Source organism: Abramis brama, assembly GCF_963993115.1.
Source record: "Abramis brama genome assembly, chromosome: 18".
Lineage (NCBI taxonomy): Eukaryota > Metazoa > Chordata > Actinopteri > Cypriniformes > Leuciscidae > Abramis > Abramis brama.
In genome coordinates, this window is record NC_139980.1 from 23078005 (window position 1) to 23090952 (window position 12948).

General features: G+C 38.1%; 1 protein-coding gene across 1 annotated transcript; it reads left to right on the top strand.

The window, feature by feature from the left end:
* Positions 1-110: 110 nt before the first annotated feature.
* ndufaf7 (NADH:ubiquinone oxidoreductase complex assembly factor 7) lies at positions 111-12111 on the top strand. Its single transcript, XM_084090613.1, has 10 exons — positions 111-274; positions 1902-2062; positions 3739-3819; positions 3925-4035; positions 4814-5024; positions 5115-5173; positions 5266-5379; positions 5897-6040; positions 8143-8316; positions 10429-12111. The coding sequence occupies exons 1-10, from the start codon at positions 235-237 to the stop codon at positions 10630-10632; spliced, it is 1299 nt and encodes a 432-aa protein (XP_083946739.1). The 5' UTR covers positions 111-234; the 3' UTR covers positions 10633-12111.
* The last annotated feature ends 837 nt before the right edge of the window (positions 12112-12948 follow it).

Here is a 12948-nt window from a genome sequence, read left to right on the forward strand (position 1 = left end):
ATGGTCAGGGACATAGACTGTAAAAAATAGGTCAGGGAGGGTTGAAGGGCATTATTGTAAGCTACCAGGAGATGGCAGTAATACACTGATCTGAAGTGCGATCTGCCAATAAACAGAAGAAGACGACTCAGAAAAGAAGGACTTGTGACAGCGGTGTGTGTATGTAGCACGTCAATGTTCACTCATTAATGTTTATGATTTCGGGGCATGAAATAAGGTGTTAATGAGAGAAGCATGAGGACTGTGCTGAGGCTGAAGCGGCTAATGCCAGAAGGTGAGATGAGATTATTATGCTCAAAGTGATACACTATAAATTAACGTGTTGAACACCAAAATATCTATAGTGATAAACGTTTCATAAATGTGTGCTGAAATGTTGTCATATGATCTCAATACGTCGCGTGCTTAGCTCTTCGAGTGTCACTCAAAATAAAACTTGAGGTCTAATCAAATAATTATTAAATACTATGCATGCATACGGTAAATGCACATAGTCTACTGCTTACATTTTACATGTAATAGTGTAAACAATACTGCTAATCCGAAACAGGGATATATATACATTTCCAAGTGCATTATTTCCTTTTTAAAAATTTTGATAAATGTATGACATGTCACTTTATTCTATAAAACATATTTAGTTTAAATTCATTTTTAGTACATTTAAATATAATACATATGAATTTATGATTTGGTATCTTAAACCCCCAAAATGTCAGGTGGCGCAATATATATATAACAATGAGGTAATAATAATGGATTCAAATAAAGTATCAAAAGCAAGTAATAATCATGATTTTATTGGACAACACCTTAAAATACATAATGTAATAAACAATTTAAACATGATCAACTTGTGTACATGACGTATTATAACAAATGCCTGCAGAAGGCGCCAACAGCCTGGTGATTGTTGTTGTTACACCTTACAGCATGATCAATATGCATTGATGTAATATATTGATGTATTCTCCTGTGTTGGCGTAGGTTTATAAATCTAGTGAAATATGTTGCGTTCCCAGATGAACATTATAAGCAAGTTAAGCAACCCAGACTCACAGCATATGCAGATATGGAGTTTGTTAACCGAGCTGCTGAAACTTGCTATAAATATGTAAATGATAACTGTGCAACACTTCGCTATGAAACACAAAGCACGTCAGACTTTATATGCGTTCCCAAATGCATGTTATTGGAAACCCAAAAAAGCAGCACATGCAGAGGCTGGGCTTGTGTGGAGCAGCATTTACTGTGAACAGAAACACGTAACCTGCACACGTTAATAATTACAGCATCTTGCTTCACTCTAAAACCCGCAGCGCGTATATTTATTTAATTGAATCACAGCGTTTGTGATTTCACAATAGCACTATGCTATTATGATTTTAAATGGTGTAAAATACTGATATCATGAGACAGCTTTTCACCTCAACAAGAAATAATAACGTTGCGCACCCATATTAGTCCATATATTTTTTCAGCTTTAATATTTGTATTGTGTGGTAACCATTTTATAAAAGCAATAATGTACTCGAAGCATGCTGTATTGGGAATATTTTAGATATTTGAAAGAAGTCTCTTCTGCTCACCAAGGCTGCATTTATTTGGTCAAAAATACAGTGAAACAGTAATATTGTGAAATATTATTACAGTTAAAGTTTTATTTTTTAATATAATTTAAAATATAATGTATTCATGTGATGGCAAAACTACATTTCCACAAGCCATTACTCCAGTCTTCAATGTCACATGATCCTTCAGAAATAATTTCTAAGATGCTGATGTTGATTTTTTTTTGTACAATCCATTAAGCCTTTCTTACAAGATGTGCTTGTTAATTTTTTTTGTTATGCATAGAACAAAAGAGCTGCATAGTAATGATACAGTTCTGTCTGTTGTAGTGCTGTGGACCATGTGTGGAAACCGATCCTGCTCAAACTCTTCCATCTGGAGACTAGAGTCAAACACATCCATCCTTAAACATCTTATTTCCAAGATCATTGCCACAGGTCCAATCTCAGTAGCTGAGTATATGAGGGAGTCACTCACTAATCCATTGTCGGTATGTATCATATCACAATCACTTTTTATACTGTGTTGTCTCATTACAATTAGGGCTGGGTAAAAATGTAACTTTGCAGTCCTTATTTGAACGATTAAATTAGGGTGCACGATACCCTTTTTCGTAACCGATTCAATTCGGAGTATTGGTCCGATAATGATATGATATCTGTGCTGTTTTTTTCCTGATTATTGTAGAATATCTACCTTTGTGTGTAGATCTGATGATCACTATTTTTCATGTGTTAAACACTATCCACTAAATACACACTACTTAATTATTGAGAAAAAAAACACACAAATGTATGTAAAATATAAACTTGGCTAGTGGTTAATGTAAAGCAGCGAAAGTGATTCTAGAAAAAATCTTGGGTGCAATCTTGGGTAATTTTATGAAATTTATACATTTAGTTGGAAAAGATTATTATCTAGGTCCCTTACCCTCCCCCATCAAATAAAATGTAGTCTAGTTGATAGTCTAATTGACTTCCCTGAATATGTATTGTGAATTTATTCATTCATCCCAATATGTATTGTGAAAAGCGTTATACAAATAAATGCGAATTAAATTAATTATTCAATTCAGTTCGCATTCGCATATTTGTATAGCGCTTTTCACAATACACATCGTTTCAAAGAAGCTTTACAGAAAATGCACGAGTCCACATTACAATTTAGATTGATCTGTTATCAGATGTAGCTTAACTGTCTAAGTTATGTATTTCAGAAATGTACATATACAAATCATGGATTTAGCTAACAATGTATTCATTTAAACAATGTATTCATTTAAAGGTGCATTGTGTAATATTTAGGAGGATCTGTTGACAGAAATGCAATATCATATACATAACTATGTTTTCAGTGGTGTATAAAGACCTTCCGTTATGTTTTTATTACCTTACTGTACGTTCACACCGCCGCCGGCGAGAGCGGCAAAATTCGCTCTCGCCGCCCTGCCACCGACGCCGGAGAAAGATTCGGGGACGCTCTGACGTAGATTAGAATGCGTGATTTTTTTCCTCTCAGGCGGAGGACTTCTACATTCCGATTGGTTGCCGCTGGTTGCCGCCGAACCGCGTCATAGCTTATTACCATAAAGTTGACTTGATTTCAACTCCTCTCGCTGCTCTCGCCGTCCAAGATGCGCCGCGCCGCCCTCGCCGGAGCTCGCCAACGGCTCTCATTGAAAATGAATGGCTTCCGGCCACTTTGACGCTCTCGCCGCCGGCGGTGTGAACGCACAGTTAGAATGAGCCATTTCTATCTACATACACCGCGGGTCCCCTTACATTGAAATGCGCCGACATGTTTCTACAGTGGCCCTAAACGGACAAACGCGTTTCGTCACTATGTTGTTCTTTGTGCAAGGAAGTCACTGAATAAAACACTGACACAATGGTGAACAAGTAACAATAATATTCGCAATAACATATATTATTGAATAATTAAGTAAACCTAATTTTTTAAATATAGCTGCGAGCAGCGATTGCGGGCCCAAGCCGGTGGCACCGCCCCCCTGGTGCCTTTAGTTACACTATATAAATGTCAGTCTAAAACAATAAGCATTTATGCATTAATTTTAATCTACCCACCCACTTTTAGACATTACAAGAGCTAATTAGATAGTAATTGCTCTTTCGCCAAAAATCTAAATTCTGTTTTCTGTGTTTTCAGGGATATTATGTGAAAAATGACATGCTTGGAGCAGGTGGTGATTTTATTACATCACCAGAGCTCAGTCAGATTTTTGGTGAGGTAAGCATTGTTTTTAATATTAATTGAATATAAAACCAAACATTTATTTTAAAAAAGTGTGTGATATAGATATATATATATATATATATGGTCTTTCTTCCACAGCTGTTGGGTGTCTGGTGTGTCAGTGAGTGGATGGCTGCGGGGAAATCCAGTGTGTTCCAGTTAGTGGAGCTCGGACCAGGTAGAGGTTCATTGGCCAGTGACATCCTGAGGGTAAATACTCTAATGGATATTGTCTGGTAGGGAAAGGCACCATAAAATTCATTAATACTGGCACTTTTGGTAAATATGAGCAAAACAGAATGTGTAAAATTGCTTCTTGGTCTTTCATTCAAAACCTTCACAAAAATCTTAACTTTTAAATCCAAGTAAAATTGTGTGCCACAATGATTGCTTCTCCTATAATGCTTAATGATGTTGAAGAACACATAGCAAGGGATCTGAAAACATTCCTCCTTACAGAATCTCTCCAGGTTCTTAAGATTCAAAAAATAATCTAAATCATAAACTAAATCAAAACTCCATAAGAAACCTGTGGACTCTCCTCTTCAGTTTAGCCCACAGGTTTGATTTAGTTTTTTCTTTTTTTCAGTGCATCTTTTGTGATTTCTTAGCTGTCACTACACGTGTTAAAAGTTCGTCTTTCAGACTTGAAATTGATCCATTGAGTTCTGTAAACCTTTTGTCAACCATCCAGTTTAGTGCACTAGTAGCAGCTCATCTGACCGTAGAGCACAGTCCCACTGAAAGCTCCAGTAACGTCTGGCAGTAAGTGTTCCTCATTAAGCATTCAATATGAATTGGAAAAAAAGAATAAAATATGCGAACCAATGAAGTTCATTCTCGTGTTACGCAGCATGTTTGAGCTTCTGCAGGAACCAATGTGGTTCATTCTCGTGTTACGCAGCACATTTGAACTTCATCAAGAACCAATGAGGTTCATTCTTGTGTTACAAGTGTTATAAGCAAGTGTTGTGTTCTTATTTGCCAGGTTTTCAGTCAGTTAAAAGCTGTCCTGGGAGAGACTGATATCTCTGTTCATCTTGTGGAGGTCAGCCCAAAGTTAAGTCAACTTCAGGCCAAATGTCTAACTGGAGATCAGACGTGGACATGTAATGATGATCAGCTTGTTTACCGCAGTGGCACCACATTTACTGGCCTGCCTATAAACTGGTACCACAGGATAGAGGATGTCCCTAGGGGTACGGACACATCAAACTGACTCAAACTCTCTCCTTGATAAGGTAATGATGCTTTCATGTTGTAATCAAAGTCTGTTTTCCTTTTGCCAGGTTTTAGTGTCTTCCTTGCCCATGAGTTTTTTGATGCTTTACCCATTCACAAGTTTCAGGTACAATCTTAGCTAATTTAATAGCTTAGCTTAGCTTAAGTTAATTTTAAAATGTAAACATTAGCATTACATAAAAGGATTTTTTCTTTTAGAGAACAGAGAATGGCTGGCGGGAGGTGATGGTTGATATTGACCCTGAAAGTCCAGAAAAACTGAGATTTGTGGTTTCTCACAGACCCACACTGGCCTCCAGCATGCTTATACAGGTGAGTTCTCCCTCCTTCACTGAGAACATTTGTCATGTGGCCGTGTAAAAGCAACATCAGTTAATTGAAATGCTTTCCAAAACAGTAAGGTTAAAAAGAAGTATAAAATATATAATAAAAAAGAGCAAATATGTACATTCCCACAACACTTTAACAACAATTAACTTTGCTCTGCCTCAAACGCCAGACTAAAAAGATTAAGCATTTAAATGCTTTTACTAAATGCTTCCAGCCTGGGCGAGAGGGCTATATTATCCCTCTATGTGCTTGTCCAAAGTCTGGCAATATATACTGTAAATAATGTTGACATAAAAGGGAAACATCCTTTTTGCATAATTACACCATTTTAATGGTAATCCAACATTAATGCCTGTGTCTCTAAATAATATCAGATCAATTTAACTTTTTATGAAATGGAATGGTTAGTTCAAGTTGTCAAGAGTTTTGAAAAGATTTCTATGTTTCATCCTTTTATACATTTTGTTTGTCAGTGAACCCTGTCAGTTGTTATTTTCAGAAAGATGAAAACAGGCAGCATGTGGAAGTGTGTCCAGAAGGTGCAGTCATTGTCCAGAAACTGGCCAATCGGATTGCTGATGACGGAGGCGCAGCATTGATTGTAGACTATGGGCATGATGGAACAAAAACTGATACTTTCAGAGTAAGTGCCATGTGATAGTCATCTCTCTCAGGCTTTCTCTGATGTGGTCAGTGCTGGATAGTTGTAGTGTTCTTATCTTGTGGAAGCTTGTGAACATGATCATTTGCAGGGCTGTGAAATGTATTCATTTGGACTAACATGGACTTTTTTAAGCAGTCATATTGTTGCTATTTTAATAGTTCCTTATTTTGTTCAGTGGGTGTAATTGAATAGGTTAACATGCTTTAATGTTCAAAAAACATGATTTTTCAGTTGCATTTTAGCACTGTACACAAATACATCAGTCTCACCCCACTTGTGATTTTTTGAAACTGTTACGTGTCTTGAAAAAGGCGGTTGCTAATAAGTGGCTAAATGGGACTAAAAGGTAAACTTAGTCTGCTTTTACAGCATCGTTATGCTTATAATTGTGTTCTTACAAACTATTCTAACTCAGACTTTCTGGAAAATGTTTTTAGATAAAAACTGAAAGAGTTGTTGGAAGCTTAGTGATGGTGACGTAGAAGTCATGTGACCATGGTGTAGTTAATTAATAGCCTACCTTTAGCTTTTTACTTCTGGCGACTGCATTTAGGCTTCAAAATTAATAAAAGTTGTGTTCATCTGCCTATGGGAAAATCCTATTGGGCTTTTGTTGAGGGAACCATTGTGATGCGAAATGCTGGTTGGCCTACAAAGTGACGTTACATCTGCACCACTCTATTCCCAGTCTGTCTGAAACGCGCTGATTTCTACAAAGCCCCTCTCCTCCCGAAAAGCCCAGAGTGCTCAATTGGCCAGCTGTCCCAGTGTGTTGTGATTGGCCAAACACCAAGCGCGTGTTGAAAATGTAGCGCCGCTTACCATAATCGTGAGTTTCAGATTCTTTAAAGCAATTATAAACACAAACAATTAATAATGTCATCTAATTTACCATCTTAGTTAGAGCCCGAGTCACATTCTGAAAATGTGGACGATCAAGCAAATCGATTGGAACTGACATTGCAAGCATGACTTGTGTATATCCGGCACTACACAAGCAAACTTTTGGGTTGTACTGCTCAAGAACATCATTATAACTAAATATTAACCACTGATTCCTAATTTCAACAATTCAGATGGCAAACAAAGGGGCTTTCACATCCAAACACACGACATGATGACAGCACTACAGTTCACCTTGTCTTCTCTCGTTGTGTATGCCTTTGGGTGGGTATTATGCTAATATTTCACACTGTGACAGTAATTTCTGGACTTCGATCGAGGTGTTTTAGGCAGGTCTGGATCAGTGTTCTCTGTTAGAATAAATCACTTTGTGGGAGACTATGAGCTGTGTAACTTTGCAAATCTTATACATGCACAAACAGATACATTACACTAAAGCAGGGATGGGCAACTTCGGTCCTGGAGGGCCACTGTCCTACAGAGTTTAGCTCCAACCCTGAAAAAAATCACCTGCCTGTAATTTTCTAGTAATCCTGAGGGCCTTGATTAGCTTGTTCAGGTGTGTTTGATTAGGGTTGAAGCTAAACTCTGTAGGACAGTGGCCCTCCAGGACCGAAGTTGCCCATCCTTGCACTAAAGGAAAAGGAAAACAGTAGAATACTTGAATTAACCTAATAAGCTTGATTTATCTTCGAGAAGAAGATCTAAGTAAACCCTTTAATTGTTTCTGCACTATTTGGTGTGATCAAATCCTGAGCAAATGAACTGTAGAATGGGACAGTGAGAACCATCTCAAATCAATGGGGTGTCTGTACTTCATTAACATACAGATCATGGCTCTTAAAACAGGGGAGGTAAATTGCAACTGTATAAAAGTTTAGGATGTTCGGTGTTCATCCGGAAACCAAGGTGCTCCATGCACTTTTTCACCACTATGCTGCATACTTATTATTTGCTCACATTTTTCTCTCAAATTTCCTCAAGTACTTATTGATCTTGGTATGAGTAAGTATGGATTTGTAATGACATTAGGGTTAATTTTTATGTCCCTCCCTCGCCAAATCTGGATGTACGTCATTGGTTACATTTAGCAAGTGCCTACAACTGTCTACAAGATAATTTATTATTTACATGTTTTTTCTGCATGAATTTGTTGTTAAAGTTTATGTTTGTGGCAGGGCTTTAAAGGCCATCACCTCCACAATGTCTTGGAAGCACCTGGCATGGCAGACTTGACAGCAGACGTGGACTTCAGTTACCTGAGGAGAATGACAGGGAATCAGGTGACCTGCTTGGGACCCGTCACACAAAGATCCTTCCTGAAGAACATGGGCATTGACTCACGCCTGCAGGTGAGAATGACTGAAGTAATGTCTGTGTGCTTCTTTCAAAAGCATCCTGAGCAATGTGACACACAATTATTATTTTTTGGCCATTGACCAACTGAAACTTGGTCTAAAGTCAATGGCACAATTTTTTTTTGTTATTTAAAGAGAGCGTTAGTAATAGGTGCCTATAGGCGGGTCCACAACACGCGTGCACTTTGTCTCGTAGATCGTCTGCGCGTTTTAACCTCGCGCACAAGCAGATCAGATTCCTCACTAGAGAAGCAGTTTTCCTTCATGTAAAAAGCGAATCTGCCATGGCGCGAGCACAACTGCCTTTTAAAGGGAATGGGAGATGAGACTCTGATTGGTTTATTGCACGTTATGCTCTAAACACACCCATTACTCATTAAGAGAATAGGGACAACCCTTTTAGTGCATGCGCCGGACGCACCGACCATTTTTCCCGTCGTTAAACTATCAAAAGTGGATTCGGTCACGCCATAAGTGCACTTGCGCCGTGCGCTTTAGACCATGCGCTTAGATCATTAAAATAGGACCCTGAGAGTGCATGAGTTAAAGGCCAGTAGAACCATTTTAAATTACTGTCGGGTACCATTCAGAAGTTTGGGATCATCAAGATTTTTTTTAAAAGAAATGAATACTTTTATTTAGAAAGGATGCAATAGATTGATCAAAAATGACAGTAAAGACAATGTTACAAAAAAAACAGTTTTCTATTAGGGCATGGGTTAGGGTTAGGATATAGTAGTGATGTATGTCTCGAGACCGGTCTTGGTCTCGAGACCACTGTTACGTGGTCTCGGTCTTGTCACGGCCTTGATGGTCTTTGGTCTTGGTCTTGTCTAGGTCTCGCTGTCTCAGACCGACATAGTGGTCGAGTGAAGACAGTGCGGCGTGTGCGCGAGCCACACGAGAAAACACTTTATCCGCGCCACTGATCGCAGCGGCAACGAGCACTTTGATCACTTGATTTAAAAAACACATATCAGTGACATGATGGGTTTTAACTTCATTCAGGAGATTTTGGGTAACTGCACAACTGACAGATGACTTTGAGCGCACCGCCAACGGTGTGTGTGTGTGTAACCATAGTGACAAAACGACCAACTTTCGGACCCTGCACTTAAGCCTATAATTTCGTTTTTAAAAATTTAATTAGGCTATGTATTTAAAAGTTGCAGAATGGATTCATTTGGAGACTCCGAAATCGGCAGAGATAGGCAGGCATTTGCTTAGATGAATTTGTGTCTTTGATATCTGTGTGTGTGTGTGTGTTGTTTGATTACAGTATTGTATTTAAGATGGTGTTAGACTAACTTAAATAAATGGTCTTTTAAATATCATCTGCATATCTCTGTTGACTAAACATTAGGCCTAATCCAAGTTTATAATTGTGTATCTTTAATTTGATGTTACGATTTCATCTACACATTAAGTATAATTTCAATTGGTTACATATTTCTCATTCTTTAGACAGTTGTTGGAGGAGCAAGATGGTCTTGGAGGAGTTTGATGTTTTGTCAGATGAACCAGTCAGTACCAGTCATGTCAGTCCTCAACAGTACACAAAAGTTAAGGGAGTCTCAATCCTCTAATAGTGCAGTAACAGCCGTCATGCAATTGCTACACATAGTTGATCTCACCCAGTCTGCAAAAACATTTACAGTGAGCTCACAGTCACACACGACATGGTCTGTCTCTGTATTGTTCTGCCTGTGTAGTTGAAGTAATACCGTCTAATATGTATTGAATGTAAACTGCGGCTGAACCCTAGTATGCTGCTGTTCTTGAATTCATACAAGTTATTGCTTAGCTTCAACACTAGTCTGTTTTTTTCCCCTCCGGTCTCGACTTGGTCTCGGTCTTGGTCTCGACTTGGTCTGTCTTGGTCTTGGTCTCGATACCCTCTGGTCTTGGTAGTGTCTTGGTCTCGGTTTAGGCGGTCTTGACTACAAGTCTAGGATATAGTATTTACAACTATCTGAATACAACTATCGACTTACACTAATAGAAGTGTAAGTGTGTAGTATTTTGATAACTGACCCAAAACAATGAAACTTTTTCAGGGAGAATTGCTTAATCTCATGACCTTTGTATTTTCATGTTGTGTTTCAGGTCCTCCTGAGGAGCTGTCATGACCCGTCCACCAGAGCGCAGCTCATCAACAGCTACGACATGCTGATCAACCCTGAGAAGATGGGGCACAGGTTTCAGTTCTTCTCTGTGCTCGGCCGAGGTCGGCTGGCTCAAAGTCAAGGGAGTCAGAAGAACTCGACGCCGGTGCCCGTGGCGGGCTTTACTGAGCTGACTACGCAATGAAAAGACTATAAATGGACAGCAACATCCACGTGTTCTGAATAACTACACAACTAGATGTAGAGCTTGGGCTACAGATGTACATTGGACTGCACTCGTTTTTATAGTATCAAGCACATTTCTCCCTTTGTGTCTGAAATCACCCCCTAAACCCACATTTACTGTTCTCTACTTTAGCCCACTAAAAGTCCACCTAAAGGAGTGAATAAAAACATGAGCAAAATCAAAGTTCGAAATCAAAGGCTGCATCCTCGGACTTGCCAGTCGCATACATTATCGAGGCTGTCTCATTTCAGATAAGCCACCATTTTATTCCATAGTACGAAAGAAATTACAGTAATTTATGCCTTACAAGAAATAAGTCAATTCTATAAAATTGCTTCTCTAAACGAAGACAGCTTCAATAACATGTGGGCGACATCTGGAGGTTATGATACTCCAAAGGTTTGATGAAACTTGCACCACTCTATCAAGTGATAAACAAAGCATATGGTATCATATACCATGATCTTACTAATACCACGTTTGAGTTCTGGATACGTGCATAAACTATGGTAAACTTTCATAAGGGCAACTATAATGGAGAATTAAGGGTGACACTGACATTTTTTTTCCCTCTGTAAATATGCTCAGTTCTAATACATTTTATTTGATGGAAGTTAATTCAATAATTAAGAGCCTGATGAAAGATCAATATCAATGATTCTGTCAAAATGAATCATAGCCCTAGTTAAATTAGTTGTTAACTTTTTATTCTTTTTCTTTTACTTACTTTTTTTTTTTTTTTTTTTACTTAATAGAAATTTCTAAATCAAATGCACATTCTTACGTGATCGGTCCTCAACCTCATCCCTCGGAAAACGTTCACTATGAGCTATGTAATATCACTGGTCCAAATGTTTAAGAATCATGTCATGAATCTTTTTATTTTCGTATTAGTTCTGAAGTAACTGTATTTTTTCTAGTTGTTGTTATAAGGGAAACAAGTCAGTTTAGCTCATAGTAATTAAATTTGTGAGAAGAACAAAGAAAGAACAGAGAAATTCATACAGGTTTGGAACAACATGATGGTGAGTAAATGATGACAGAATTTTCATTTTTGGGTGAACTATCCATTTAATGAGCTGTAGATAAACTCTTTGCAGTCAAGTCGATCTTGGCAAAGTTGAACGAAAGCTCAAACGTTCAACGAAAGTTGAACGACAGTCTTGAAGGTCAAAGATTCTTTGGATGGCAAGAGGGAATATTTGATTTTTTTCAAAAAAATCATCCTTGTTTTACAGTAATTAGTATAGTGTCCGTATGGTCATGCTATTCCCAATTTTTCATGATTTGGTGATGGATTTCATAATGGGGGTTATGGTAAGTTCTAGCCAAAGTTCATTTAGGTCACTTTTCTTGAAATTAGTCAACAATCACAAACAAACACTTTCAGTATGCTTGTAAGTCATATTTTTATATGTAATAAATATTTAAAATCTTTTTTTTTTTCATGATTTAAATTATGTAAGTTATTGTCCACAGGTTTAGATAACTTTGTTCCTGGAAGGCCACAGTCCTGCAGAGTTTTGTTCTGTCCCTAAATAAACAATCCTGTCTGTAATTTTCAAGCAATCCTGAAGACATAGAAATATTTTTTCGGTGTGTTTGATTAGGGAGAAAGTAAACTGTATGACTGTGGCCCTCCAGGACTGGAGTCGCTCAACATCTGAACTGGTTTGTGCGTTTGCTGCAGGATAAAAGGTCTTTTGGACCTTTGGAACATGTAAGGAGTAAGGAAGCATCTACAAGTCTTTTGTCATCTGTTTTAAGTCTTGCTTTTGTGAATAACTTCAGTGAATCTCTCTCTTCCTGTCTAATGCCACAGTATAGATAATCTACTCATCTGATCTGGTGCCATTTTTAATTTAAGATTTATGACTTATTAATGGCTCAGTTGGCAATCCCTCCTGTTGTCCTAGAATGTAGATCTCTGTTTTTAGGGTGACAGGTGTGGTCCACAAAAGGGTCTAATATGTTCCATTCACAGCCGGACTATTCAGTTTCTGCAGGGCCATGACCCACAGTTTAGTTCCAATCCTAATGTTTAATCAGGATCTAATCTCTGCAGGTCATGGCTTCCCAGACACATAATTTAATAGCCCTGATATACAGCATCCTTTAAACGTACAGTATGGAATTTTTCGCCACTAGGGGTCGCTAACCTCTTTACAATAACAAAGGCGTAGTTTGATGACGCAACACATGCTAAGAATTATGGATGTTGTCGTCAACGACAAGCCGGCCGATCTAATAATGTTTATGGATGACTGAATACAT